The sequence below is a fragment of the Hyaena hyaena genome, unplaced genomic scaffold, assembly GCF_003009895.1.
Source record: "Hyaena hyaena isolate Hyena2069 unplaced genomic scaffold, ASM300989v1 scaffold_16, whole genome shotgun sequence".
In the NCBI taxonomy this organism is placed as follows: Eukaryota; Metazoa; Chordata; class Mammalia; order Carnivora; family Hyaenidae; genus Hyaena; species Hyaena hyaena.
In genome coordinates, this window is record NW_024080650.1 from 5,236,587 (window position 1) to 5,264,479 (window position 27,893).

The 27,893-nt window shown below is 37.2% G+C and overlaps 1 protein-coding gene across 1 annotated transcript in view; it reads left to right on the forward strand.

Annotated features, from left to right (window-relative positions):
- The window catches only part of PLCB1 (phospholipase C beta 1), a 679,751-nt gene that overhangs the window by 490,281 nt on the left and 161,577 nt on the right, over positions 1-27,893 (forward strand). Inside the window, exons 10-11 of the mRNA XM_039224551.1 lie at positions 10,440-10,586; positions 21,550-21,707. Of these exons, the coding sequence (XP_039080482.1) occupies positions 10,440-10,586; positions 21,550-21,707 (305 nt within the window). The remainder of the gene's footprint in view (positions 1-10,439; positions 10,587-21,549; positions 21,708-27,893) is intronic.

Genomic DNA, 27,893 nt, shown 5'->3' on the forward strand with positions numbered 1-27,893 from the left:
TAGCCACATCCATTTAAAAGGACTGTTTAATCTCCCTGGGTTAGAGCTTGTTTATCTGTCATGTTAAATAATACAACTTTGTCCTACCTACCAAACAGAACAGTGAGGAGTAAATAAACTTGCAGATGTGAGAACACGTTGGTAAAGGGAAAGTGTTAAATCAAAGTTAGGTGTCATCACTAAGAACTTTAACACAAACCATACCAATAAGTTGAACTGAGAACAGGGGGTATGGCAGGGACACAGAACCCCTGACAGCTGGCTGAGAGGTTAATCTGCAAAGGCTTTTGAGAAGAGCAGGTAGCCATTTAATGACACTATCACACCACAATGTGATTAAAGTAACAGAACAGATATGCAATCAAGATGAATAAGAATCCGTAACACTGACTCCAGGATTGGAAAACAAACAGGTAAAATAAAGAAACCAGGGAAGTTCATTATAATCTTACAAAAGCACAGTTGGCCAATGTGATCAGAAAGTTTGTGCCCAAGCAAAGGTGCTTGAAAAGGGAACATTTAATAGATTATTTCTGAAAACAGACAAATAGATTTTGGTGAGCCCATGGGCTATTAAAGCCATCTGCACTTACTTTCCCTGAGCTGGTCTAACAGAACTCATACAAGGCTCACAGCACCAGGAATAAACATGTGCCAAGGAAATTGCTTTTCTGTGCTGTGCTTGGAAGTGACTTAGGAGGTGTTAAGCCATCGGGCCGGTAGCATTCCAGCATGCTCCAATATCATTACATTATGAGTGGGGATTGAATGATGATGAATGGATTCTCAACCACCTAATCCCAGGGACATCTGAACGTTTGAGTGCCAGATCCTGCCTAATTGGCATTTGGCTCCACAGAATGAGGCTGGTGGCCATGCTAGCTGGCAGACACATTGTCCAGTTTGCCCGACTCAACTGTGTGATGACTTTTTGTGGATTTACAGGCCATCTGTCTTCCAAGGCTGAATTCATAGAAATTTCTCTGTTCTCGTGGGCTTTGAAAGATTTTATTTGCATGTGTTTGGCTATTTTTATTTTTTTAAGATAACCTAGTTTTTGTTGTTTGGTTGTCTTTTGGGTTTTTGTTTTTTGTTCTTTGGTTTTTTTGCAGAACTCACAGAACAATGTCACATCTCCTGTTTAGCATTTCCCTGGTCCTCACGTTGTATTTTATTTTTCCTCCTTAAAGTCAGCCTCGTGGATTGGAGAATAAATATGCTAGAGGATGCCGTTAAATCACTTGCAGGGATTAGAATGTAAATTAAGTCTGGAAAAGAACTTAGATAGACAAATCTAAGACCCTGATAGACAAATCTGAATCAAAGAGCTAATCTTCACGCCTCTGCCAGATGGGTCACTTGTCCTGCCTGAGCCCAGCATCTTTTAACAGATTAAAGTAACACATTTTAAAGAGATAAGTAAATCAGGGGGGAAAAAAACTGTTCCTTTGTCACATTTGAGGCTATTTTTAGGGCTAATCTGGAGTGCTCAGATTGAAACCAACTGCCACGGAGGCAAGGCTCTCTCCTTTTCATCATCTGTGTCCCTCCTCCAGCCCAGTGCTGGGAAAGCATGTGGACAAACATCATCAGTTGCACCCGCCACCGTCTGTCCCTCTCCATTGCCCTGCCATGGGCTCCAGATCCAGCACTCACACTTTGTTCCCCCCGTGACCTCAGACAAGCCACTTACTTCTCTAAGCTTCAGTTTGTTCAACTAAAATTGAGACAGGATTTTTCTCATAGGATTTTAGAACCTGGCACACGGTCAGTGCTCATGTAAGGGTGGCACTTTCTCCAGAGATGATGATGATTATGGTGATTATGGTGATTCTTGTTGTTATTATTTATCTTCTCTTGGATTGTGTATGGTCATCTACAGCAGGATAGCATAGTAGTTTATAGCATGGAACACAAAGCCTGATTACCTGGCTCCAATCCCATTTTATCCACTTGTAAATTGTGTTACTTTGGGCAAGCTACTTGCCTTGGGTTTCTCATCCACACAAGGGTCATAAAAGTATTACCCACTTCATGGAGTGGAGGATGAAATGAGTTAGTATTTGCACATCCTAAACAGTATAGAAAAGTTTGTTAAATAATATCTATATGGAAATAGATAAATCTCAAGAAACTCTTCAAGGCCGGTTCTCTCTGTCTTCCTTTCCTATCCTGCTTGCTTGCACTTTTACATTTCCTTTCAAGTCAGAATCTATTATTTAAAAAAAAAACAAACAAAAAAAAACTGTGTTTGTAAATACAGCCAGCTACATTTTCTTTCCTGGAGTCTCCACGGCATAATTTTTTTCTTTAGCGCTTTGCTGCTCCCGCTTTACATCTGCTTTTAGGACCACCTCAGGAGCAGTTCCATGTCAATGCTTTGATGCCATGATGGGGTCATTTCCAAGGTAACCATCCTTGTAAAAAACACATACTGAACAAAGAGCCTGATGGAAAGACTTACAAGGCACCTCAGTAATGTGCCATGAATTCTATTTAGAGATTAGCTTCTGAGCATGCCCTGCTGTACTTTTTTTTCCTCTGGTCATGCAGCTCCTCTAAAGTATCATGAGAAAGTATGGTGCTGCAGACTACCACCAAGCTCGGCAGTTTCAGGGCATACAGGAACATCAGCTTGTGGTAACTGACCTTATCGATAGTCACTTTCATAAGCTTATATGTAGAATATGAGGGCTTATGGATTTATTTCAGATATACTTCTTACTTGCGAATTTAAAAAGAAATTCTACTAAGACTGAACAAAGAGGCTAAGAAGCCCTGCATTGAATAGAGCAGGTGACTTGACATTGCAGTAATGAACAATCAACTCTTCTGTTGTTTAAGAATTGATCTGCCCTATTCTGAATTATCCTAGCCCCTTCTTTCTGGTCTATTTTGATGGCTTTAGACATTTAATGCTGTCTAATTAGTGTTTCTGCCCTGGGCTAGGCAGAGGCAAAGAGTGAAAATAAAACCTTTCTGATGTTTCTCGCCACTGGGGAACACCAAGACTTGGAACTTTCTGGACCATCTCCTGGGAAAGGACCCACAACCTTCTCTCTTCAGGACATACTTGTCTGGAACTTCCCCTAGACTTGGGATAAGGAAGTCTCAGTAGAGGAGTGCCCTCAGAACCAAAAGAAAAGACCTCCTTTCCTCTGCCACCCCTCCCTTCCCTGAGGCAAAATTAGAATGCTTTGTTCCTACTGTACTGGTGAAGCGTGAGAGGACTTGGAAAGGAAGGGAGGAAATATCTCATCTGAATACTCCCAACTACACCTGAATTGAATATGTAATTTATCTCAGTTCCAGATCTTTAGTTCCAGAAGTCTCCTTAAATTTTTGTAGATTTAATCAAATAATTTCTCAGGCAGTGCTTTGAACTCAAATTGTAATTTTACATGAGAGACTTGGGAAAAAGGATTACATGAAATCAAATTAAATCTGGATGAATTTTCTTTTGATGGAATTAAGTCATGAGGGACACATCCCATGACCACCATAAAAAGAAATGGACAGTTCACTGGCACTCATCAAATCAAAGGCCGGCTTGTCTCTGTCATGACTGCTTTAGAAGCATGTAGACATTGGCACCGCCTTACACACACTACCATACCTGCTCCACACAAGCAGCCTTGTGAGGTTGGCAAGAGAAACCAAGGGGACCAAGCACCTTTCCACCTGATAAGTACCTGAGAGCTCAGACTGCTTCTGTGACTCTGACAACACTCTACCTGGGAAAAGATATAGCAAGGAAAACCCAACTGACAAATTACCCATCTAGTGCCCTCTGTGGTGAGATACTGGTCACTGCTTACTCTTCACTAAAAAGATGTAAATAAGAGAAATTTAACCAGGGATGCCTATGATAAGTCTCTGACCTGACAAGTAGATCTATTACAAAAGACTTTCAGCTCCTCCGATCTGATCTGATTTCCCTAAAAATACTAGGGTCAAAGGGCAAAGCATATGAAATCTGGCTTTTTAAACTTAACAGTCTGGCGTAGTAGAAAAATCATGGATGGGCACCTGGGTGGCTCAGTTGGTTAAGCATCCAGCTCTTGAGCTCAGCTCAGGTCATAATCTAATACTTAGTGAAATCGAGCCTTGTATTGGGCTCTGTGCTGAGAGTATGGAGCCTCCTTGGGATTCTCTCTTTCTTTCTCTCTCTGCCCCTCCCCTGCTTGTGTGCATGCTCTCTCTGTCTCCTTGTCTCTCTCAAAATAAATAAACTTTAAAAAAGAGAAAAGAAAAATCATGGAATATCAAGATAAATATGATGGTCTGAATATATTCATTTAAATTAAATTCTCTTGAAATCACACTAAAATTAAATTAAAGGAGATAAATATTTTTTAAGGCATAATCTGGCAAGGATGGAGACAACAGACTAAGAGACAACAATTACATGATGTTGGCAACTAGTTACATGCTTATAGCTGTAACAGATCTGAGAAAACTGATCATAGATCTGCTATGTGAAAAGTTCTGGACCAATTTGAATTATTCCATGAAACCTTAAAAGTCTTAAAAATTGATAGTGTTAGGTTTCTCTGGAAGTGGGTTTGGGAGTACAGCCTAAAATACAGTTGACTACTGTTTAAGGAAGAGTCAGAACTCCCTTCTGGATAAAGACTAAAGATTTACTCTCCGGAGACAAGAAAACAGAGGATCTGAGGATTACACACTCCCAGGTGGAGGCAGAACTACCATTTTGAAAGCAAGGAGATAAAGTGATCATAAACATACTGAATTCTAAGTTCTCCAGTCTTCTTTCTGCATTTGCTCTGGAAGGCTGGCATCCAGGCCTGTATTGTCCTGGCAAGTGATTAAATAGATCTTCTCTCAGGACTCTAATTAGTGCAATATATAAGTCCTAAAGGTATGGACATTAGAGGTCACTACAAAGAGACAAAGACTGATCTCTCTACAATGATATTTTATTTTTAAGTATATAGTCAGTTATCCAGATGCATTAAAAAATCCATTCAAACTTTTTAGTCTACCAATTTGAAACATGAACAGAAAATTAAAAATTCCTAAACAAATGAGGAAAACTTTCTTTTTTAAAGAAGAAATAAGGAAAACATGTAACTTTGTATAAACAGTGAGAAGAAAACTTTAATTATACATATATTATTTATATCCTTAGAAAGATAACAGAACATATTGCACTACCGAAAAAAGAACACAATGCTATTTTTTAAGAAATGCCGGAGAACACAAACTGGCCCTTAGACAGTGAAAAGAAGGGTGGGAGAAACAAAACATGAAAAGAAGTATTGGAAATAAAGCTGAGGAAATCTCCAGAAAGTAGAACAAAGAAATGACATGACAGTTTCTTTGCAGCAAACATATTACTGAAAAACTACAAGACCTCTATATGGCCATTGGGACCATCATTTTGTCATGCCACTTGCCTCTTCCAAGATCCTTTCTCCCCATTGAAGTCCCATCTTTTCACTCTTATATCACTAGTTTCCCTTTTCATTGAACACCTGAGCTTCTGAACAAATTAGCTTCATAGAGCAGTGTTTTTCCTATTCCTTAAGGGACTTCAATTTTTCCTACTTTGGTTGTGAATGGTTCAAAGGTCACATACACTTATGAAGATCTTTAGGTGTCATTATATGAGTGGCATGTCCAGTTGGAAACATACCAGTCTTCTAACAAGAAAATATGTAAGGAGCTTTATTTGTAGGTCTTTGTAAGCTGGCTTTATCCTTCTGGACCTATCTTCTTGGTTTTATTCCAGAAAGCTGTAGCATTGCTTTTAGTTGTAGTTTGATGTTTCCTAATGTCTTCCTAATATTGGACAGTGTGTTTTTGATTTAGCCAGAATCATCCTTAATATATTAAATCACTGGAACTCATAGAAGTTTAGAAGAAGAAGAGACTTAAGAGCCCATACAGTTTACCCATCCTGTGGTTGAAGAATTTACCTCTTATCAGTTACTGCTGGCAGAAATGGAAGCTAGATTTCTTATTCTGTTACTAATTTGCTTAGAAAAATTGTGTTTCCCAGCTTAATTCTCAAGGTTTTTTTTTTTTTTCTATGCTCCTCAGTGGACCAAGAGAAAAAAAATGTAAACAGTTTTGCAAAAACAGTGCAAGGTTGATGGAGAAAAAAAGACTGATACATTTAGATCAGTAGCAACAGCAATTATCCAGCTGCAGGTTATATGCAGAAAGGAAAATCCTCTAAAATTCCATTTTCTGTCCCAAAGCTTTTACTGGTCAGAAGTATTTTTTAAAGGTTATTCATTGTTTCAAAAACATCTGCATTTTTCCCAATGAACTCCTGATCCCTTAGCTGACACCTTACAACTTATAAGCCTACTACTCCTTATCCTTATTGTTTCATTGGCTTTTCTTAACTTTGACACCTCTGCCTAGTCATTTGATGCATCCACATTTGCATCAATGTCTTCCACTGTTGCTCTTTATTTTTTTTTTAATTTTTAAATGTTTTTATTTATTTCTGAGAGAGAGACAGTATGAGCCAGGGAGGGTGAGAGAGAGGTCAGAATCTGAAGCAGTCTCCAGGCTCTGAACTAGCTGTCAGCACAAAGCCCGATGCGGGGCTCGAACCCACAAACTGTGAGATCTTGACCTGAGCCGAAATTGGGCACTTAACTGACTGAGCCACCCAGGCACCCCAGAGCCATACAGCAACCCCATCATAGTTGTTCTTTATTAGCAGAGCAGAGCTTTGGGATTGAAAAGTTTCTCCAAGGTGTCTGCAATCATATTCTGAACTGTCTTCCAAACTTTTCATTGTTCTTATTCAAAGTTAGGTAAATTCCTTCGCTGGGGATTTTTAAATTATTTAAAATAATTAATTGTAAATAATCTTCACAGATACTGACTCGCCCACCTCTTGTTTTTGTTTTTGTGTTTTTTTACTGTTTTAAATCTAAGCTAAAAAATTATGTTAAAATCTTCAACTCCTATGAAATTGTAAAGGTAGAGCAGATAACCCAAAGGTTATGTTTGATTGACCTATAGAATATTAATCAGCTTTATATTCAGCTTAGCTATATTTTTATGGGTTTTGAGGGGGTTTGTTTGGGTGATGTACTAACACACGTATGTGTACATTGGTGTCTCAAAGCCTTCTTTGAAATAGCTTTGTCATTTTCCTGGCTTTCTCATTAATGAATTAAATGAAACTTGGACACATGTTCTTTGGCATATTGTAAATTATAACTTGGACTTAATTAAAATATCCTTATCTGAGAATAACAAATATATAGCTTATATATAAGTGTATATGTGTATACTATATATGTGTATATATATATGTGTATATACATGTATATATATATGTGTGTATATATATATACATATATATGTATATATAAGCTTCTCTGTCCTGCACCCATGAAAGACATCAAAATTAATGAGAAGCATGGCTCAAACTTTTTCTCAGCATATACCCAGAAGGCACTAGACACAATAAATGGGCATTGATGCTAAAGTGAAAATTAGTCATCCTCTCTATATTGGTGTGTTTTGTCTTAATTGCTTTTTAAAGTTGCTGATCAGGCCAAAAAGTATTTATTCCTACAAGATAACAGACACAGACTGGCAGTCCTAGAGTCACCAACACCATAAAAGTGGTTTGTTTAGCCACACAATATTTTATTGCTGTCATTTGTATACCTTCAGAAGGAGCATACACTTGTGAGTTTTCCACACTCCACAGCTCCCTGGTGCACACGTTATTCCATCAGTCACATTACTTTCCTTCCTGGGCCCCTAAAGACACTTGCCTTTACTTCCTGTCCTCTGAGAAATAGCTGTAGTTAGAGACTGAGCTGTATGAAATTGTCATTTGCATAGGTTAAAATTGCCAAAATTAGCAATTTCATACGATTTGACCTAATCAGATAAAAGAATCAAAATTATTCTATCCTTGGTGATCTTCCAGTTTCAGATGGATTTATTTCCTATTTTGAATCACTAATAAGCAAAAAAAAAAAAAAAGGGTGATTTAACACCTACTGCGCACAAAGGATTGTGATAGATGCCAGGGGTGACAAAGATATAAAGGTACACCCTGTTTTGGAAGCAGGAAAGGAAAGGAAAGGAGGGAGAGAGGAATGGGTATTAGTTTGAGAAGATGCCAAGATGGACCTGTCACAGGAGAAAAAAAGGAATAATATGAAGAAATTAATTTTTAAAAAAAAAGATTTATTTCTAAATGAGTTTTATACTCCAAAATATTTTTTTTTAAAAACCATCTATTGAAATAGCTTTAACTCTAACTAGCATTGATTTTGGTTTGTTTCCAACATGAGACGAGTCTAAAAGGATATATGCATTTCACCATAAATGAATTTTAAAGCGAAGGTTTCAAGAGCAGTAACCAAAGTGTTTTCATAAATGGTAGCATGATTCAAACAATTACACTTTTAGTTGATGCTAATTGGGAGGTATGAACTATGGCATCTATTAAAAATTCACACAAACATACCAGTATTTTGACCTTTATGTCATATTTCTCATTTCTGATGTATAAGACCTTCTTAACATGTTTTTCTTTTGTCATTATTGAAATTATCAAGCTATATATTACAGCTGATTTTTAAGAAGTTCATAGTGCAAAAAATTATTCCTATTTCAGTTTGTTTAGGAAGATTTTTCTTTTCATAAAACTCAGCTCCACTCAGCAAGAGCCAACAACCAAATTTATTTTTAAATGTATTTATTCCTAGAAAATATTAAAAACAACTTAGCTATAATGTTTTTAGAATTGGGAAAAGCACTCATCAGTTACTTTGAGAAATCTATGGGATGTAAAAAGATTTACACTGTGGTCAATAGTCAATACTAGCTTTGCCACTTGCAGATGACACATGACATCTTATCATTCCAGAGTAATGTTCAAATCAATAAATATTAGAATTTTTAGAGATCATGTTTTTACCTATGGGTTTGGATAAGGGTAAGGAGAAAGAAAAACCATTGGTGAAAGAGTAAATTGCTAGAACTTGAGCAGAAAGCACATTGGGTTATGTGTGCTAAAAGTCTTAAACATGTGTGTAGTCTTTAAGCCAGCAGTTCTATTCCTGGGAATTAATCCTAAAGAAATAATCGAGAGTTTGTACAAAGATTTAACTATCAGAGTATTCAGCACAATGTTTTTTATACTAGTGAAATTTAGAAATGACTTTAATGTCCAATGATAATAGGTTACTTAGTTGTGCTATGGTTACATATCTTATACATATAAAATATAAATAATATAGATTACATGACAATGTTTATGATATATTGTCCAGCTAATACAAAGGTTACTAAATCTAATTAAGGTTAGTCTAATACAGGTACTAAATGATTGCAACTCCATAAAAGAATTACACACACACACACACACACACACACACACACAGTTTTGTTTTTGTTTTCCTGGAGGACATACACACCAGGATTTTAACAGCACCTATTTCTGAAAAGTTAGACTTGTTCAAGAAAAGTTTTACTTTCCCTTTCTTCTCATCTTTTTTCTAATTTTTTTGGTGAATATATACCACTTTTATGTTAATACAAAACTATTTCAACAAGAAGAAAGAAATGCTACCCTCCAACATTTATAAGCAATGTCTGTACTACTCACAAATGTGCTGGGGTTTTTGAGGCTCTGATTGTTAAGGCTGAAGAAATAAACTGTGGTAATGGATCGAAATAGGGAAGATGGCCTCTCTGGGCATTCCATAAAGATTACTGTGATAAACATAAAGAATTATCTCAATATTTAGCATTAGACATTTCAGAAAGGTTACAACAAAAGCAAAAATTCTAAATAAGATCCGAGTAAACTAAAGTGTGAGTCATATTTCTTCCATTTGAAGTAAAGTCATTCTAAATAAGAAATTTAAAGGCCTCCTTCTTTATGAGCATTTGATTTTTTATTCCCAGAAAAGACCCATTTGTGGTTATCTATATTTTCTGTTTCAGAGAAAAAAATCATTATTTGAAAACACTTCCGCCTGGTTTTAAATAATAAAAGTATTCTTGAATAACTTTTCTGATTATAAAAGTAACATATATTCATAATAGGAAATTTGGAAATTCACCCCTAATTCTATTACCCAGAGAGAAGCACTCATAACATTTTGATGTCCGCTCATAAAGTAGATAACCATTTTTAATTTAAAAACAAAAGATCAGTGTTTACATATTTAAATCCTCTGAAAGTCCATTAGACTCATATAAGTAAATTTTTCTGTATTATCTGTGGCCTTGGGAGATAATTGTAGAGCAATGACATAATCCTTTGCTACTCTTATCCATGTAAAATACAATTGTGCCTACTATTTTCTACCTTGGATGCTACCAGAGTATTTGGGGGGAAAAAAAGTTAAAGCACCATGATACCAGCAACCCATAAAAAGAACACAATCACATTCTTCTCAACTCTTCATTTCTTCCAGGACAGATATCAGTGGATGGCTTTATGCGCTATCTGAGTGGAGAAGAAAACGGAGTCGTTTCACCTGAGAAACTGGATTTGAATGAAGATATGTCTCAGCCCCTTTCTCATTATTTCATCAATTCCTCACACAACACCTACCTCACAGGTACGAATTCATAGTTCTTTGACAATGACTTTAGCCAATCTCACCAAATTTCATCAACCTCTAGTTTCAGTTGTTCAGAAAGGAAGGTATGTTTTCTTTCATTTCCTGGATGTAACACTCCTGTAAGAACTGAATTCCGGGACCAGAGGCTCTGCCTGTAAGAGGCAATTTCTTCATAAAGTATCTCCTTCTCAGTTTTTAAGTCTTCTAAAATGTATCATGTATCATCTGATATCTTTGGGCCAATGGAAGTTTTGTGTATCTGAACTCTTTTAGTAGACTTCAAACCATTGGCAATACTGTTTAGTTCTCTGGAATGTTTTCATGTACACAAAATTTCTTCCCTTCCCTTCCCTTCCCTTCCCTTCCCTTCCCTTCCCTTCCCTTCCCTTTCCTTTCTTTTCTTTTCCTTTCCTTTCTTTTTCTTTCCTTTCCTTTCTTGTCCTTTTCTTTTTTTAAATTTATTTATTTTGAGAGAGAGAGAAACAGTGCAAGGAGGGAAGGGGAGGGGAGACAGAATCCCAAGCAAGCTCTGGGCTGCCAGCACAGAGTGGGATGTGGAGCTCGAACCCAGGAAAATGGGAGCTCAAGACCAAGAAACCAAGAGTCAGATGCTTAACCGACTTAACTACCCAGGCACAACCAGGAAAATTTCTAAAGCATAAATAATTTACATTCAAGGCAAATAGTTAATTTTGCTCAAGGTGCAATGGGGCTAAAAATATAAACAAAATTACCCCTGAATGACAATCTATACTTCATTGTAAATATTATAATAATGAAGGAAAAAACAAGCAGGCTTCCTAATGTGATCCTAAATTGAGTATTGCCATGTATTCAGTAGGTTATTAAGTAGAAAAACATTAAAACACATATATATCATCTCAACTTTGTTTAAAATTAACATTTTTAATAAATAAAGGTTTTAATAAGCTAAAAATGTTTATATAATCAAAACACACTTCTTGAAGAATACTTTCCATATGGCAGATTTCTAAATAATAGCCTTGAAAAGACTTTATAAAAAATCTACTGGTTAAAAAATAGACTTTTTAGGAGTGCCTGGGTGGCTCAATCAGTTAAGCCTCTGACTTCAGCTCAGGTCATGATTTCATGGCTTGTGAGTTTGAGCCCCATGTTGGAGACTTGTGATTTTGAGCCTGCTTCAGATTCTGTGCCTCCCTCTCTCTCTGCCCCTTCCCAATCAAACTTCATCTCTCTCTCTCTCCCTCTCTCTCTCTCTGAAAAATAATAAACATTTTTAAATTTTTTTAAATTAAAAAAAAAGGCTTTTTAAAAAGCCGTATCAGTATCATACTTTAAACAGTCCCTCACCCAAATTAATATAAGATAGTCAGACCTTAAGACCTACAATGCACCTGAAGTCTGGGGTCTCATTTGATATGTGTAAGTTGTAGATGCCCGCCATGACTTGGGAGAGGTTTTGATGTGCCTATGGCTCATTGTCTAGGGGCATGTGGTTTGTGTTGCAGGGTAGCATCACCAGCGATGCTATGAACATAATGACAAGGGAGATCCAGGGCCTGGATATCCATGGATGTCCAAGAGAATTTCGCAGGGTTCAGTTATATGGTAAATAAGCAGCCCTTTCACCTAAATTCCTTAAAGAGATCCATCCATCTCACTACAAATGTATGTTGTTTTGGTGTCAAATCCAGCATTGGCCCATATCCCACACTTGGTGAAAAAAGGGCTTAGAATAGAAATGACCCTTCTATAGAGACAGCAAAGTAGCCTCCAGTCAGCTAGAGCTGGCTGTTCCCAGGATAATTCCATATACTCTGAGAGAGCATCTAGTCAGAACCAGATAGTCTGAGTTATAGCCAGTTGAACTGCAACTCGTATGTTCTTCATAAAAACTGGGTGGCTATCAGGCTACTGTCAGCCTGTTTTGTTTCAACGGACACTATCTACTAGGAGAGATTCATGCCAAAAACTAACGAGATTCATGTTTGGCTCATCCTAAACTCTATTCTTGTCATTTCTTACTGCATACAAATCGCTTCAAAATTCAGTGGCATAAAACATCCACCATATTATTTTCATCTGTGTTTTGTATGTCAAGAATGCAGACAGGGCACAGAGGAGATGGCCTGTCTCTCTTTCCTGGTGTCTTGGGCTCCAGCTGCCAAATAAAATGTCTGGGGAGAATATGAACACAATGGGTGTTGGAACTGTCTGGAACTTCAGCTCAGTTAGGACTCCTGACCTAGTTGCCTGTAATAAGCCTCACCATGTAGGTTAGCCTTCCTCACAGCATGGCCATCCCAGGGCAGGTGGACTTCTTATATGGCAGGCCATGGCTGCCAGAACATGTGTCCCAAAGAGCATGAAGGAAACTTAACTGCCTTATTGCACATCACCTCTGAAGTTCTGTGCTGTCACTTTCTTATTTGTTAAAACTGTCACAAACTTATCCAGATTCAAAGGGAGAAGACATAGACCATAGCTCTCCTTGGGAAGAGTGTCAGAATATTTTTAATTTGTTATCTTCTCAGGGGACCTTAATCCTATTTGGTACCACTTACCAATTTGTCATTCTGGTCAAGTTTATGGACCCTTCTAGAGTAGTGTTAAGTGTGTAAAATAAAGTATATAGGATTAAAGAGATAATTTCCAATGAAATATTTTTATGAAATATTAAAAAACAAATTTGTGATAAAATAATATGTATTTCTATGAGCACAATTTAAAAATTAGTATAATATGATGTGACTGTTTGCAATAATGGAATATGATATGAAAATATCTGTAATTTCACAGTTCTGCTTGTATTGCTTGATTTGTGACCTGAATTTATAAGAGATTGTTAAATTTTACACAGAAGTTTAGATTAAAGATGTAATTTTTTTCTCATCCATGTTTGAGGAGGTCAATAGAACCTCAAATTAAGAGTCGGTATCTTGGGGCACCTGGCAGCTTAGGTCATGATCTCAGAGTTTGTGAGATTGAGCCACATATCGGGCTCTGTACTGACAGTGTGGTGGAGTCTGTGAATTCTGTCTCCCTCTTCCTATCCCTCCCCAGCTCACGTTCTCTCTCTCAAAATAAATAAATAAACATTTAAAACAAAAAAAGAGTCTAGATCTTTCACTCAATAGCATCCTAAAAAATACAACTGTAAAGACTGGCACATGATGGAATCTTGCATTTATCATATACTTAAGACTGCAAGATTCTTAAAAATATGTAAATATATGTTCGGTTAAATTGTGGACATTGTATGTGGTTTCATCTGCTTAGAAGTCACAATATGCAGTAATATTACCGACAGTCTTTTTATCACCAAAAATGCCTTTCAACAGATGTATTTACATCCATTAGCATCTATATTATTTGCCATATAATAAATGAGGCAATAGTAGCAAAATGATTGAATAATAAGACTGATTGGATATAGTCTATTCTTTTTACCTTCTCTCCAAATACACTAATTTTTTCTCTTTCTGCTTATCTTTATGGATTTATGATTTTTGTATTTTATAAATATAACCACAGCCACTGTTCTCTTTTTGAAAGTCAAATTGTCTCAGCTTTGGTCAATTGGAACATTTCTTAGGCTGGTTTCTATATTTTCTTGACCTGACCCATTGATTTTGAAAAATGTCCTTGCTTTCGGGCACATAAAGATCTTCCAGGCTCACTTTTTTTCCTTTCTGCACCACACGTGGAAATCAGACTTTTCCCCTGAATGACCTCTGGTTCCTTTTAGTGGAAAAAAAAATGGGTTACAGCAATTTGAACCCTGCACTACACAACATTCTTTCTGGACCATTTCAGTGAACAAAATAACATTTGTGTATGAACTGTGCCAGTTCATATAAATATCTTCATTCCTGTCTTCCAGTTTATTTAAATTCCTGATTCTATAACTGTGCTTCCTTTAGCAATCTTGATACCTATGAAATTTACATAATTAACTCATTTATTTTACTAACAACACAATAATAGCTCTGAGAAAACTGTTTGGTATCAATAGGAACAATAAAACTACACAATACTTGTTCAGTTTTTCTCTGCAGTTCCTTTTTGTGGTTGTTTTTTAACAGCATTTCAGTTCAATGAACTTCTTCCAGAGTCACTCATTTGCCCTCCCTCTGAATAATTTGGTAGGCACAGATGTGGTAGAGAATTCAGATCCATTGTGTTGACTTGATTTTTGAGTGTTAGCATATTAATGGCTGGTAGTTAGCAGAAGTTGTAGCTTTCATCTACTAGGCCAGAGAGGGTCCACTCTATTTTTTGATGAAGAAAGAATTCAAGGGTGCCTGGGTGGCTCAGTCAGTTAAGTGTCTGACTTCGGCTCCGGTCATGATCTCATGGTCCATGAGTTTGAGCCCCACGTTGGGCTCTGTAATGACAGCTCAGAGCCTAGAGCCTGCTTCAGATCTTGTGTCTCCCTCTCTCTCTGCCCCCCTCTCACTTGGGCTCTGTCTGTCAAAAATAAATAAACATTTAAAAAATGTGTTTTAAAAGAATTCAAATAGCTGTCTCCAAACTACAGTACAAAGGTCTCAGATCACCACCATCGATATACAGGATTTCTGACCAAGTAAACCAGGTCTCTCGCCAATTATTTAATTTCTAAAGTAGTATTAGAATTCCCGTAATTTCAAATATTCAGTTTTTAAAACTATGTTATCTATGTGAAACCATGTATTGATCTTTACAGGATTTTCCTTAACTTGCTCACTTTTCTGAGCCGTATATTATTTTACTGAGGTTTGCATTGTATAAATCCATAATCTCACAATGTTCCTTTATCCCAATACCTGTAAGAGTCTTTCATTTTTCTACAGATGAATTAAGGAAAATTCTGTATATTTAACAAAAAAATCTACATATAAATTCTATATAGGCTCTGAAATTCTCTTTTGAGAATTTGGTTTTATTTCATATGATATTATTAGTATCCTAGCTTTAATTATAGATAAAACTAATATAGAACTCTCCCAGAGGCCTTTGGGTAGGATATAAACATTGATGATACACAAATTCAGACTTCCCAAAGCCAATTAAGAATACTATAAAATAAAGTTATCACCAAAGCATAACCCAATAAAATCCAATTAAATGTTAAAATCAATACCTAGGAAATGAGATCTTCTACATTCTAGGCATTTCCAGAAAAAGCAGAACTTTTTCTATGGAAATACTATTTCATATAAAGGGTATTTGGTGGAAAAGAGTTTTCCTACTCAAACGAGTTTTGGAAATGCTAGGTACAAACAAAGGTTGGCACCTATTTCGGTATGTTTTGAATATAGGGAATAAAAGCTTACAAATCCAGTCATTAAGGTTATGATCAACTCTCTCCCCCAACTGTCACCACCTTACTTATTTTCTTGAAGCACACTGAGAACTAGTACTCCTGAGATTACTGGTCTAAATTCAAATAATGAGAATTTTGATATTTGGAATGTTGTCGTTTGAGCATTCAAAGGAACTATAAAAGTTAAATATACAGTATGAAAGCCAATCAAGTTAGTAATTCATTATTATTATTATGTCTCTTTCTTTATTCATTATTGGCCTTCTGTTGACCATCAAGATGCCCAGAAGGAAAAATAAATGGGATCATTGAAAGAAATATATGCACATCAACAGAATGAGTTGATTTTTAATTATGATGGTCATTTTTTCTGGGGTTTTGGAGAGTCTTGGCAGTACATCAAGTAGTGATTATGTTTGAAATTATTATTTTTCCTTGAAGAATTGACACTTATGACTCAAAACAAAATTCTCTCAGAACAGTATGAACTCGTTTCAACCTATACTTTTTCAGCTCTTCATAAATCTGTACTTTAATCCATTTGGGAGATAATGGCTCTGTATTCATGGACAAGGCAAAGTGGCATGTCTCTGAAAAATTAACATCCTTGTTCAGTTTATAAAAAAAAAACCACATTAGATTTGAGGTTTTAGTTATCTTCCAGTGACTTAAATTATCTGATTGAATATATCAAATAATTATTCAATTCCTCACATATATGCTCTGGGCTGCAAAAAAGTTCTAGAAATGATTCAAGGCATAGTTTAACCCTTGTCATTTATCTACTACCAGTCTAGATTGAGTGTTACTCTCTGCTTTTCCATCTCTCTTACTCTTTTAACCACAACCATGTGTAATCTTTTGTAATTTATTTTTGGTTTAAAGCACACACAAACCTATGAAAGTTGGATGGCAGAGTGGAAAACGATTATGTTTAGCAAATAAACAGACCACATTAACATCTTCCTGTAAGTAAATTAACTCTTCTAAGCCTTAGTTTCTTTGTAAAATGAAGATAAATTGAAACAGCCAAAGTATTTTTGGCCATCAGTAATAGGATACTATTACTTAATGGCTTAAATTTTAAGGGATTTATTATCAATCACAGCAAGAGGTCCAGAGGCAAAGTAGTTGAGGGCTGGTTAAATTAGAAATTCACTGATCAGAAATTCATCAGAGACCCAGATGCTTTCTGTCTTTTTGCTCTCCTTATGGTTTCAAGATGCCTGTGCACCCTGAGCATTGCCTCCCTGTGAAAAAGATCCACACATGGCACAGGGCAAGTGTCTGTCTTGTGGCCCTTTGTAAGAGTGAGTTCCCCCACCCCTACCCAGTAGACATTCCTTTATGCTGTATTAGACATAGCCCAGAGTTATACAACACACAGTAATGCCTACACTAACTACTAACATGGACCACAGAACTATGGACTTCTTAATCATGGACCAAAATGATTAGGAAGAATTAAGATTTACCCCACGGCTGAGGAGGGGACCCTGAAGTGTATCAGAACCTAAGTAGAATATTCCATTGGCAAGGAGAAAGAGAAAGAAGAGAAAGAAAGGGCAACCAGAAGTGTAAGATTGGGGTGAGAATTAAATTCCCTGACACAAAGAACTTCTTCATTATTTGTACTTGCCTACCTGCCTAAATGGGTAAGGGTAAAGAACATGTCTAGTGTTATTTTTGCATCCCCAGGAACCAGTATTTGCCTCTCATAGAGAACATGTTTGGGAATGTGCACAGACCCTAAAGGTGAGGCTTCCATAATCAGCAAAGCATATGCTGAAATGTGCTTCCCCACTTTCTTACCTAAGCCATCTTGTCACAATTTGGATCCATGTTGAAGACAGCTTCATGGTCTCCTTTGGGGCAAGAGAGAGATACTTTGGAAGAGACATCAGATCAACCTGATGCCCTTAGAAATGGTTAAGATGAATAACATATCCTTTATATTTTGGACAGTTTCCTCAACTGTAACTGTGGGATTAGGTAACCTGAATGGCTGACAAAGCATTGAAAGCAAAAGGAGAAATGGTTCCCATCTCCATTTATTGAAAGAGATCATGTTTATGGAAGAAGGCCACTGAATTAACAGATGCATCCATTCTGGAAACTTTTTGCCATGGAGGTTGAGGTTGAAAAGAAAACAATACATAATGATAACTATAAATATAGACAATTTTTCAGAAGCCTGTATTTATAGAAGGATTGTTGTTTTCCATTTTCTGGTCTCTTCCATCCATGGATGCCTTGAGTATTCTTAGACAAAGCACAAGTGAATGTAGCCAGCTGACCAAAATGAATGCAGTCAAGTGAGAAGTTGCAGAGCTATGACTTGGGGCAGTATTATGAATTGAACTGAGATGGAACTTCAGCTCCCCAGTTCGATCATGGGTTTGGAATGTACTCCAGAGGGTATTCACAGTCAGGCAGAGATGATGTCAGATACTAGTTACAGAAATAACAAGGGTTGAGTGACTCATGACCTATCATTAATCCCAACCCCAGGCAATCCCCTGGCCCAGAAGCTATATTTATTGGATGTAATCAAATGGAAATATAATGGGTGTATGGGATATAATGATGAGGAGTTAAGAATATTAAGGAAGACAAATAAACTAGCTTTGAGGATTAAGCAGAAAAAGAGGAAATAATGGAGAATATTAATACACATATTTGGGGAATAAATCTCCATAAGTGAAGGAAAACACAGAGGGAACTTAATATGGATTCCAAGGAATAGGACAATTATGGGTAAGTGTGAATTTTCTAAAAATATGCTTTCTTTGGGAGGCTTCCATTTCTAATAAAAAGTATTCATTTTAAGATTGAACAAGTTGGCCTTTGAGGGTTTCTTCTGGGCTTAGGTGTTGGACAATAAATATAACAGACACATACACACACTGTTTCTCTCTCATCTTCCATTCCTAAGTGTTTTTTTTTTCTTCAGATACATCTGCATCTCACAAACCCAACCCCATGCCTTACCATGTCTTTAAAAACATTAACTGATTAGCATTAAAAAAATACATCAAATTCCAGCTATTTGCTCTTTCAATGATTAAAAAAAAACCTTTTTGCATGCAAATCCAAAGAAATGTTTATAGAAATTTTTTGAAACTTTTATGACAGAAAGCTTTAGTTTGAGTTTGGTATTTAGCTACTAGATTCTACCATTAAACCTTATCTAGCTTATATATCCATAGAAATTTCCCTCCTGAAGTTAGTAATACTTAATGAACTATTCATAAAATAGACTCAAAACTTGCACATTGTGTAATCATATTGGTAATACCACTTAAACAATTTAGTAAATTTAAACACATTTAAATAATTTTCTAGATAGCACACAAGAAAATCTTCTCTATTCTTTAATAACATACTGTTTTCCGTAGGAGCTAGCATTTTTAATGAGTTTTCCAATAGTTATTTGCATTCTTCACTTTCTTTAGCTAAAGTAGCCTCCCTTAATCTTAAAAGTCATATAAATGACTACCTTTTCTCCTTCACTGTCACTCCCACACCCTCCCTTTTTAATGCAACAAGACCTTTATTATAACAAACTTAAAGGCAATTATAAATGGAAAGTTGATTATCTAGCATCAGGAACTTTATAGAATATTTTGTCAGCATTTCTTCCTTCGCAAAGACATTTGTGTGTTTAAAATGCCCTATATTTCCAGCAGAGAAAAGTGATTATGAAAACCTACTTAATCAGCCTTTCATGCATTTACTAGAGCTCTGTAGAATTCAAGAATGTCATTCTTTTGTTATGCTGATGTTTGGGTGTTGTGACATGCATATAAAAATAAAATTAAGCCAATAGGCTTATCCCATTTTCTTTGTCCTGTATGTTTCCTCTGGGCAGATTTTGTCTATTTCAGTCATTTTGACAGTTTTCATCAGTATGTCATTTTTTAACTATGTAAAAAAATGGTAAAGTCTTAGAGAGTAGAAATCAGAGAAAATCTTTAATGTGGAAAACTAAAGCTTCCATGTGTGCTTTGATGGTAGGCCTGTGTCAAAAGTTATTTATTCTTAATTCTTAAAAAATAACTTAAGGGGCCCCTGGGTGGCTCAGTTGGTTGAGCATCTGCCTTCGGCTCAGGTCATGATCTCATGGCTTGTGATTTCGAGCCCCACATCAGGCTCTGTGCTGACAGCTAACGTGGAGCCTGCTTTGGATTCTATAGCTCCTTCTCTCCCTACCCATTCTCACTCATGCCATGTGTGTGTGTCTCTCTCTCTCAATAATAAATAAAAATTAACAAATTTCAAAGAAAAACTTATCAAGAAGTAAGTACTTTTCAATAACTACTTAAATGAAGTAAGAATAGTTTGGCTTCCATTCCTGCCCTCAGACTTCTCAAGTGCCTTGATTATTATAGTTCTTAACACTTTACCAGAGTGTTTCAGTTCTGTTCACAAAGGTTTTAAATTTTGACAAATGCATTTATTTATTTCTTTGTTGTTTGTGCTTTTGGTATCTTATCTACAAAACCATTGCCTAATCCAGGTCACAAAGATTTAGCCCTCTGTTTTTATTTTCTAAGAGTTTTATAGTATGATCTTTTATATTTAGGAGCTTAATCCATTTCACGTTAACTTTTTAAATCTGATGTGAGATATCCAACTTCATTATTTTGCATGATTTTCTCCAGTTGTCTTACTACCATTACTTGAAAATATGATGCTTTCTGCAATGAACTGTCTTGGCACCCTTGTTGTAAGTCAATTTGATGATAAATGTGAAGATTTAATTCTGTACTCTCAGTTTTATTCCATTGATCTATGTCTATCTTTATGCCATCAACATATTATCTTGATTACTGGAGTTTTGCAATGAAGTTTTCAAACCTGGAAATGTATGTCCTCAAACTTTTTTTTTATTTTTCAAGATTGTTTTGGCCATTTGGGGTCCTTTGCATTTCCATAGAAATCACAGGATCAACTTGTCAATTTATGTAAGAAAGCCAAGTAGGAGTTCAGTTTGGGCTGTAGCGCTATCTCAGCAATGTTAAGTCTTCTGTTCCATGAACATGGGCTGCCTTTGCATTTATCTAGGTCTTTAATTTTTTAAACAATGCTTTATAATTATTAGAGGATACATTTTGCACTTGTTTGTTAAATTTAAATTTATTCCTACAAATTTATTTCATTTCTGAAAGGAAAATATTTAGCTTTTCTAAGCATTTTGACTTGGACAAACATGACAGAGAGGTTGACTTATACAACAGATTAGCCTTAAGGACTCAGATTTAAATGATTGAGTTGTGAAGTTATAATCCTACTCTCTGCCATTTTCATTATCTTAAAATAAATATTTTTTAAAAAAAGGTAGTTATACAAGAGGGGTTTTTATGAAGATTAAATGTACTAATACATGTAAAGTCTGAAGAACTATGATTGGCACATGGTAAGCAATTATTATTATTATTCCAGTGCTCTTCTCCTTCCATCCTCTCTTCTCTAAAACAACTGCTTGGGAGCCACAATTACATTTGTTATTATGCCACTACCTTATGGTATGTTAAGGCAGAAGGTTGAGAAAAACTATAAAAGTTCTTGAACTCTTTGTTCTCCCATTATTGAAAAGACTGTCTAGGAAGCCACCAATGACTTCCTTGCTTGTAGGAATCTAAGGATCATTTTGTTGGTGTTTTACAGCTGGCCAGTTGGCTGGAAACTCTTCTGTTGAGATGTATCGCCAAGTGCTCCTGTCTGGTTGTCGCTGTGTGGAATTGGACTGCTGGAAAGGACGAACTGCAGAAGAGGAACCAGTCATCACTCATGGATTCACCATGACAACTGAAATATCCTTCAAGGTAGAGTGAATGAATATTGTGAACAGAAGAAGCTAGAGAGACCTAAACCTTTTTGGATAAAGCCTCCTAAGGTGGAAAGTCCCAGTGGTTACAACTAAGTCCATAGGCTATTATTAATGACTTAATTGTAATTTCGGAGGCTAAAATTTAGCAGTATATTTATGGGTAATTAGCATCATATCATGGGGAACTGTGGTGTCTCAGTAAAACTGCCATAGAAAAGACTTCTAAGATTCGGGTTTATATTAGATGATTTGGGTGAAGATTCGAGAAAGTAAGGTTTTGCTATGGATTGGGTACTGTCAATAAGCAGAAATAATCCTGTGATTGTATATCTTAATAAATCCTATCAAGAAGCAAGACTAAAGATGTATTTTATAAGGAGCTTCAGCCATTCTTATTAGCCAGGAATGAGGATATGTTTGGTCATCTCCCTTCTCTTTCTACACATAGCTCCATCCTACATCATAAAGGGCCTAATATTCATGCATATGGACACAGAAGCCAATTTATCCAAGTTATGTTCACATCCTCTGCAAAAAGCAATCCCTATGAGCTTGGAATCATTTGGGTGGGTGAAATCTGGGGTCCTAGGTACCCAGAGAACCATCTGGCAAGAGGGCATATGGACTATAGGGGACATGTGTTTTTTACTGATTCAGGCTTCTCACCTCTTTGGAAGTGAACCAGAAAAGAAGAGCCAGAGGACAATCTTTAGAGCACAGTTATCAAGGCATGAGCCCCATTACCTGCATTACCTGGATCTCAGGGCAGAACTGAGTCTGGGTCACTAACCCTTGCCCTCAGCAACCAAGGAAACAGTCCAAATATGTGGATAACTAAGGAAGAGTGGGGACAATGCCATTGAAAATGGGGAGGTCCTAGGGCTGAGAGGCTAAAATATTGGATGAATAGTATGTTAACATCACTAAGATTGGTGACAAAGCTTTGGATGAAGAAGACAGTGAGGCACTTGCCAAAGTCTTTGCTGAATGAGAGGTAGCTCAGCAGATGGCACAAGAGACGAGTGGTAAAAGCTGGTTGAGCTGTCTTATGAGAACTAGGAACTCAAAAGTAGCATTGGGGGCAGAAAAACAAAACAAAAACAAAAACCTCACTGTCCAGTTTCTAGCCCCAGGAACCTGGGATGTGAGAAAATAAACAGCTATCACTTAAAAGAGAGTAGCAAAAGAGAAGCAAGATTTTCAAGGGATACCCAGGTTTTGATTGAGACAAATGGATTTCCTGATCAAAGGTACCATATATGACAGTAATAAAAAATGCATTTAGACTTGATGTCATTAGCACCTTAAAATATGTTTACTATGATGTGTCTAGGAAATTTGACTTTTCATGATTTCTTAAACTTTGGCTACAATACAATAATTAGAAGTAAATAGCACTCTTCACTAAATTTTACAACAAAGTTTCATATGAGAGTGTCCTTAATTCTGATCAAATCTTTAAACTTGTATCTGCTCCTGAAAAGGAACACTCTTAAGTTCTCTTGGTTTTCTTTAATGGAAAAATCAATGATTTTCTGTTTCATTTCCAGAATCCCCCACTCTCCCCACTCCTGCCATTGTCCTCTGTCAGCTCTCTAAGATCCAAACCTAACCTGGTTGGGCTCTTTAAGAAAAATTGGTGGACAGATGACTCTGGTGTGAAGTGAGTGCAATTTGGGCTCATCTGTCTGTTGATGGATGGAGATAATCCTGGAAATGGAAACAAACACATTCTGATAGAGCCACTGCTGCACTAAGGGATGAAGGCCATAGACACTGATCCACTACCCAGGAGGGCCCTCCCACTCCCTGTCCACAGTCCCCTCAGAGTCCATTTGGGGAGTAATTATATACTCTTAAAAATTTATAATCACCAAGATTCATTGAGTTCCAGGGTGGGGAGGTAGATAAACACCAAGCACATTCTAAGTCATGTTTACTTTATGTAGAGCATTGGGCTCTTGATCTCAGCCATCAAGTTGGCTTAGAGTGGCTCTCCCTGTGCATCTGTCTAATACAAGTGGTTCTTTAGTCACATCTGTGATCCCAGAGTCATGGACTGATTGGGCATCTCTTCCTGGTCTCTGGAAATGAAACTTCTCCACCATATCCACACATTTTCTGACAGATATAGAAGCTAGAAAACTAAATCTAGCCCAGAATACTGCTTCCTCTCTCTGCCTTCCAGAGTTGGGGTTGGGGAATGGCCAAAGAGAGCAGGAAAATCATCTCCCTGGTGGTTGGTTTGTCCAGCCATGCTTCCTGCTAATGTGAATTTGCAGGACAGATTATTCTTGCTGAGTTGTGGGTGGGTGGGTGGTGGGTAGGCTAGGATGGCTGTGGGTAGTCGAGATGCCAACGTGTTTTGTGGACAAATATACAGAGCAGGAATTCTCTGCATCAGGACTAGGACTGGGGTGAGACTCATGAGGAACCTCAAATGCAAAATTTAAGGAGGCATTTGCTCTCAGTGTCATGTACATGCAAATTTGACACCTGACAATGAGTGTGTCTTTACATTTTGCACTTAGGCCCCTCACTTATCTAGCCGTTAAGTCCTAGCGTGTTCTGCATGATTACTTTCAGGTAGGCTGCTTTCCCAGAAACCACTGTGTACGTGACACTGTAAGAAAGAGTAAAAGAAATGGGGGACAAGATCCTGCATGATCCACCCTCTTTTACCACTTTCCCCCACACTCACTTGGCTACAACTCTACAGGGCTCTGCTATTGCTTGACCATGCTAGGCAGGTCCCACATCACAGCCTTTGTACAAATTGTTGTCCTCTGCCTGGAATGTTCTTCCTCCATGTGTATGAATGGCTCACCTCTTACCTCTTTGAAGCCTTTCTCAAATGCCACCTTCTCAATGAGGCCTACTGGGACCACTGTGTTTAGTACCATAACAAGTTACCTCGCCCACTCTCACACTCCTGGATACACTCCCCACCACCACTTTATTTTTTCTGTTTACCAAGTGGTGTTTTATCCCCTCCCACCATTCTGCTTAATTTACTTAATGATTATGTTTTTTGTTTATTGTTTGTCTCCTTCTACTAGCACATAAGCACCACAAAGACAGAGTTTTTGACTATGTTCCCTTATCCATACCAAGCACTTTGAAAACAATCTGGCATATAGTAGGTGCTCAATAAATGTGTATTTTTTTTAATGAATCTTCCCGTCCCAAAGCAAAAAGACAAATTACAGCACAGCTTTCAATTTTCTTTCTTGCCTCTGTCCATCAGATAAATGAATTTGGTCTTTCTCCATTTTCACCTGTGAAATTCCATGTATGCTGTATTGGTGAGCAGTGAAAAGATTCTCCAAATGTTTGCCAGTTTTGGCTATCCCATCTGTTTGGAGGACCTGACCTTCATGGTGCAATTATACTGTGTTCTATAGCCACAGCACGTATTGAAGCAGCAAAATAAACTGATTACAAAAGTTAATCATTTTTATGTCATACTGTTTATCTGCTCTCAATCTATGTAATCTGAAAAGCTTCTGTGTGATCTATCCGCAAAAGCAAAAGTTCTTATTGGCATTTACTGCCTATTTATTATATGGGCCAAAATAAAAGGTTATGTTCTGGGAAAGGGGACATGCTATAATTCACTGTCTTTATGGAGTGTCTTATGTCTTTATATTTTGCACTCCGGCTTTATGTATTATTTATCTCATATATCTGCTGTTCTAGTTCTTTGCCTCATTGCCTTAGCCTTTCTGATGGTCATGACATAATAATTTGCCACTTGGTCTGCACTCTCCGTGCTCTGACTCAATCTTCTTTTCCCCACACTGGACACCCCCCCCCCATCCCCTCTGCCCCCAAACTGCTCCTCTTTCTCCCCTCAAGCAGCTCCTTTGTTACCAGCAATTGTATAAGATGGAAAAGTGGGTAATGTGATAAAATAAATGATGAAAATAAATTAAATTTGAGTATGTGGTTAAATCGAGCATTTCTGAAAATAAAGCTCCGAGAAAAATAATAATTTAGGATTCAATTTAACAGCTACATAAATGCTCACATAAAATGGATATCCCAATACATCCTGCTGTTGTCTGTCAGGAATAAAGGATTTCAAGGGCAGTTTTCCCCACTGGAGGTTGGTAATTGAGTCATATAGTTTATAGATTATTGAATTCAGTGTTAGAAGTCCCTGAAAAACAGTTTTGGCTTAATAAAGAGCAACTGAGCAGTAAGGTACTTTCACATCCAGTCCACTAATGATAGCTTATACATAAGAACAAAACTTAAAGCCTATGACTGTTTTTCTCATCCTTGATGACCATACACACCATACAAAGTATTATAGAGCCATAAAAAAATGAAAGTTCTATAGAAAAACTTCTGGATTTTTCAGGTGTTCCTAAAAAAAATTATTAGATGAACTCTAGTAAATGTTTTCTTTGGCTTTGAAGGTTCAAAAAAGTTCCCTAAGCTGGTGGCTAAAGTTATGGTAGAGGTGGAGAGAGATGGACAGAGGCAGGGGAAGAGGATGGGAGGAAAAGAGAACGAAGACTGTAGAAGTTGAGAATGCAGTTCTGGAGCTGATGCCAGGGTTCAGATACCAGCTTTCCCACGGACTGGCATCAAGATCTTGGAGAAGCTCCTTCACCAGACCTATCCTCTTTCTCAAGAGCAAAATGGAAATGATAATAGTGCTTACCTTCTAGGGTTGTTGTAAACATCCAGTGACCCTACTTCATATACAGACATTGCCTAGAACCATGTATGGCAAGCAGTGAGTGCTCTGTAAATGTCAGCTATTGACTTTATGGTTGAAATATAAAAGCCATACTTTAGCTCTTGTTTCTATAAATGTAATAATTGTGGTATTGTAGACTGCATGGAATTCTTATTAAATCAGGGTGAGGGATGGGGGTTAATGAAGTCATTTGTAAGGCTGCTATTGTTGAGGTTGTAGATGGCTTCCATACGAAACCCCTTCACTTACAGGAAGAAACCCAAAGTTCAAACTAAATACAGCCCAGCCTTGGTTAGAAGCCCAGTGGGAGCTAACAAAGGTGTCTTAAGTCAAATACACGAGATCAAAATGCCCAAGGCAGACAAAGGGGAGTAGGAGATGCAGATAGGATGGCTTAGGAACCTCAGAGCCCAACTGTGGGTTCAGGTCATCTCAGCATCCTAGCTGTGGGAAGAGAAAGCCAGACCCAGGGAGCCAGAGAAATGGAGGGAGGCACAAAGTCCTCACATGTCGCAGGCCCAGAAAATCATTCACATTTCATTTGCCAAATACAAAGGGAGACAGGCCGTTGGCCAGAAGCAAAACACCCACTTCCTAAGAGAGAGGGGTTCTCACGTTCAGGCCTGACTCTCATTGGCCCAAATTGACCTGATAGGCCAAGTCTATAATCAACCTTCGTTAATAAAGGCAGTTGCAGTGATTCTCAAATAGCCAAAGGCAGCAGTCATCCTCGGAAAAGTTACCAAAGACCGATTACACTTTTATTTACTCTTATATTTGAAAGATTTTTTTCTTTAATGCAACCCTCAACCTTGATTGGAAATTTTGGCCATGAAATTGTTCAAGTTAACTGGACTGTTGTGTATGGAATCAATATTCAAACTTCTTTAATATAAAATTACATTTTCCCACACAACTGAGTTTTATGCTTTGCTTAAGCCAATGACCAAACTAGTCCCGGGTTGACTAACTACCTTCCACAGGCCACAGTCAGCTTGCCCCCTGTTTTTATGAATTCAGTTTAATTGGAACATAACCACATGCATGTGTTTACATATCATCTGTGGCTGCTTTGAGTCTACAAAGGCAGAGTTGAATAGTTGCCATAAAAATCAGATGGCCAGCAAAGCCTAAAATACTTACTCTCAGGGTGCCTGGGTGGCTCAGTCAGTTAAGGGTCTGACTTCAGCTTAGGTCATGATCTCACAGCTCATGAGTTCGAGCCCTATGTCGGGCTCTGTGCTGATAGCTCAGAGCCTGGAGCCTGCTTTGGATTCTGTGTCTTCCTCTCTCTGCCCCTCCCCTGCTCACACTGTGTCTCTCAAAAATAAATAAATGTTAAAAAAAATACTTTAAATAAATAAATAAATAAACAAATAAATAAATAAAATACTTCCTCTCTGGCCCTTTATAGAAAGTATGCTGACCTCTGAAATAGTCAACAGAAGACTGGATTGGAATATAACTAAA